Source organism: Cebus imitator, unplaced genomic scaffold, assembly GCF_001604975.1.
Source record: "Cebus imitator isolate Cc_AM_T3 unplaced genomic scaffold, Cebus_imitator-1.0 Scaffold36, whole genome shotgun sequence".
Classification (NCBI taxonomy): Eukaryota; Metazoa; Chordata; class Mammalia; order Primates; family Cebidae; genus Cebus; species Cebus imitator.
Genome location: NW_016107351.1, coordinates 3100510 through 3103221, shown reverse-complemented (window position 1 = coordinate 3103221; position 2712 = coordinate 3100510). Strand labels below are relative to the sequence as shown.

Sequence of the window (2712 nt, the reverse complement as noted above, 5' to 3'; positions counted from 1 at the left end):
GAGGGGGAGGTGCAGGGAAGTGGAGGGGGAGGTGCAGGGAAGTGGGAGGGGAGGAGCAGGGAAGTGGGGGGGAGAGGCCCATGCAGGGCTTCTGAGGGGCTGCCATCCCCGGTGTAGGTTACCAGTGAGCCGGCCAGGCCGGTGAGGTGGGGAGGCACAGCCCTGAAAGGTGTGGAGTGTGGAGTACGGCCAGTGTGAGCTCAGTGGTCTGCACGGTGGAGACTGCAGGGCCCAGCCTCCAGCAGCCGTGGGATGGCACTTGAGGTGGGGAGGGTCTCCGCCATCACCACAGGGTTCCTGCGGATCCTAGTTCCTGGCAGCCTGGCGCTGTCCCAGCCTGGTATTCCCGGGCCCAGGAGGCCTCCACCTCCACCAGCGTAGGCATGATGACCTCACGTGTCTTTCCCTTTCCAGGGCCCCGGCCTCACAACCACTGAGTCCCGCCAGCAGCCCATGGCCCTGGCTGTGGCCCTGACCACAGGTGGGGAGGCCCGAGGCGAGCTGTTCTGGGACGACGGGGAGAGCCTGGGAGTGCTGGAGCGAGGGGCCTACACACAGGTCACCTTCCTGGCCAGGAGTGTGAGTCCTGGGCTGCTCAGGCTGGTGGGGGGGGGGGCAGGTGGGGGTTGAGGGGTGATGGGAGTAGGCTTGCAGGTCCCGGGATGGTTACCTGTGGCTGAGGCACTCTGCCAGGTGGGCCAGGGTCCTAGAGTGAGCAGTGGGGCCGTGCACTGTGCCCTCTGGTCTGCACAGAGGGAGGCCGCCCCCTGATGCCATCACGAGTCCCTTTTCTCACAAGTGTCCCTGCCCCCGCTATCTGGTGACGCCTCCACATTCTCTGTCTTTCTGTCTCCCTCTGCTCGGCCCAGAACACGATCATGAATGAGCTGGTGCGTGTGACCAGCGAGGGGGCTGGCCTGCAGCTGCAGAGGGTGACCGTCCTGGGCGTGGCCACAGGGCCCAAGGAAGTCCTCGCCAACGGGGCCCCTGTCTCTAACTTCACCTACAGCCCCGACACCAAGGCAAGAGGGCCCAGCAGGGCACAGGGCTCCCGTCCCCCAGCCGTGGCACAGAGGTTGGAGGGTATTGGGGGTCCTGGTGACCCCGTGCCAGGAGCAGAGGATGCTGGGACCTCCCAAGGGGGGCCTCTGGGGAGGAGTGGGAAGGGTCAGGCCACGCAGGCTGCACCCTTCTTCCTCCTGTGTCTCCACGTGGGTGATGGAGCCATGATGGCGACCCTTCAGCCACAGTTAAGCAGCTCCGCATTTCTGGAGCATGTTAAGGTGGCCAGCGCTGAGAGCCGGGGTCCTCCTGCGCCTGCTGGGGAGGAACCAGGCGCCAGCCATCCCAGGGCCAGACGGAGCTGCCTCCTGAGCGCCGGGTCTGCTGCTCCATTTGTCCTCTCTCTCCCAGGTCCTGGACATCCCTGTCTCGCTGTTGATGGGAGAGCAGTTTCTCATCACGTGGTCTTAGCCAAGCAGAGCTTGTGTGCGGCAGCAGCCACGTGCAGGGCTGGGGGTTAGATGCGCCACCAGGAGCCTGCCACTGTCTGTCCGGAGCCTCCACGTCGCTCATCACCACTTCCTGGGCGGGGCTCTGGCTCCCACATGTCTAGGAGAGGTTTCTCCCCAGAGGGCGCCTGGGCCAGGGCCCTGGAGGGCTGCTCTGCGTTAGGAATACTGTGAGGTTTGCCCCCTCAGCTGTCACCGGAGGGCAGGTAGCGTGAGCCACCCCCTCCGTCTATCCCCAGCACCGGAGAAGGGGGTGCTCGGGTGGGGTGTGGTGTGTGCACCGACCTCCTGCCTCACGCCTGCTGCGCCACCCCCGTGCAGCCACTGCCGGGATGCCCAGATGGCTGGACGCCTGCCGGTCCCGAGCAAGCCCGGGAACTCAGGAAAATTCACGGGACCTGGGAGATTCTAAATCTTAAGTGCAATTGTTTTTAATAAAAGGGGCATTTGGAATCAGCTGCTTCTGGTCCTTCTGGGATTCGGGGCAGGGAGGATACGTCCAGTGGCCCTGGAACGGGGGCAGCTCCTTTGTCCTCAGCCAGCCCTGGACGTTCCCATGGTGGGCACGTGCCGTCCTCTGTCTCTCAAGCCAGCATCCATCACCTCATGTCACGAGGCCTGATGCCACCTCAGTGCTGTCCCCATCTCACCTCACACCCCGTCACCTCGTGTCCTTGTATCACCTAAGGCCCCATGTCACCTTCATGTCCTGTCCCCCTCATCTCACATCCTACCTCGTGTCCCCATGTCACCTTCATGTCCTGTCCCCCCCATCTCACATCCTACCTCGTGTCCCCATGTCACCTTCACGCCCCACCTCATCTCACCTCAGGTCTCCACCTCCCCATGTCACCTCCACACCTCCCCTCCCGTCTCCACCCACCTCACCTTCCCACCCCACCTCCCTTCCCCTCCCCTCCACACCTCCCACTTCCTCTCCCCACTTGGGCTGTCCCAGCCTAGCAGTCCCAGGCCCTGGAGGTGGGGGTGTGGACCTCTCTTCCCCACCTCCCCTCTCGTCCCCTCCCCTCCTCACCTCACCTCCTCATCCCACTTCACCTCCTCACCTCACCTCCTCTCCCCTGCACACCTCACCTCCCCCCCACCCCTCTCCACCTCGCGTCCCGTGCCCTCCGCACACCTTCCCTCCTTACCTCTCCTCCCCTCCTCGCCTCACCTCCTCACCTTCCCTCCTCATCCC

General features: G+C 64.5%; 1 protein-coding gene across 2 annotated transcripts in view; it reads left to right on the top strand.

Annotated features, from left to right (window-relative positions):
* The window catches only part of GAA (alpha glucosidase), a 22116-nt gene extending 20149 nt beyond the window's left edge, over positions 1–1967 (top strand). For both annotated transcript variants that reach the window (XM_017524947.2, XM_017524945.2), the window contains 3 exons: positions 415–579; positions 870–1022; positions 1414–1967. In XM_017524947.2, coding sequence (XP_017380436.1) covers positions 415–579; positions 870–1022; positions 1414–1473 — 378 coding nt within the window. In that variant the 3' untranslated portion in view covers positions 1474–1967. The remainder of the gene's footprint in view (positions 1–414; positions 580–869; positions 1023–1413) is intronic.
* The last annotated feature ends 745 nt before the right edge of the window (positions 1968–2712 follow it).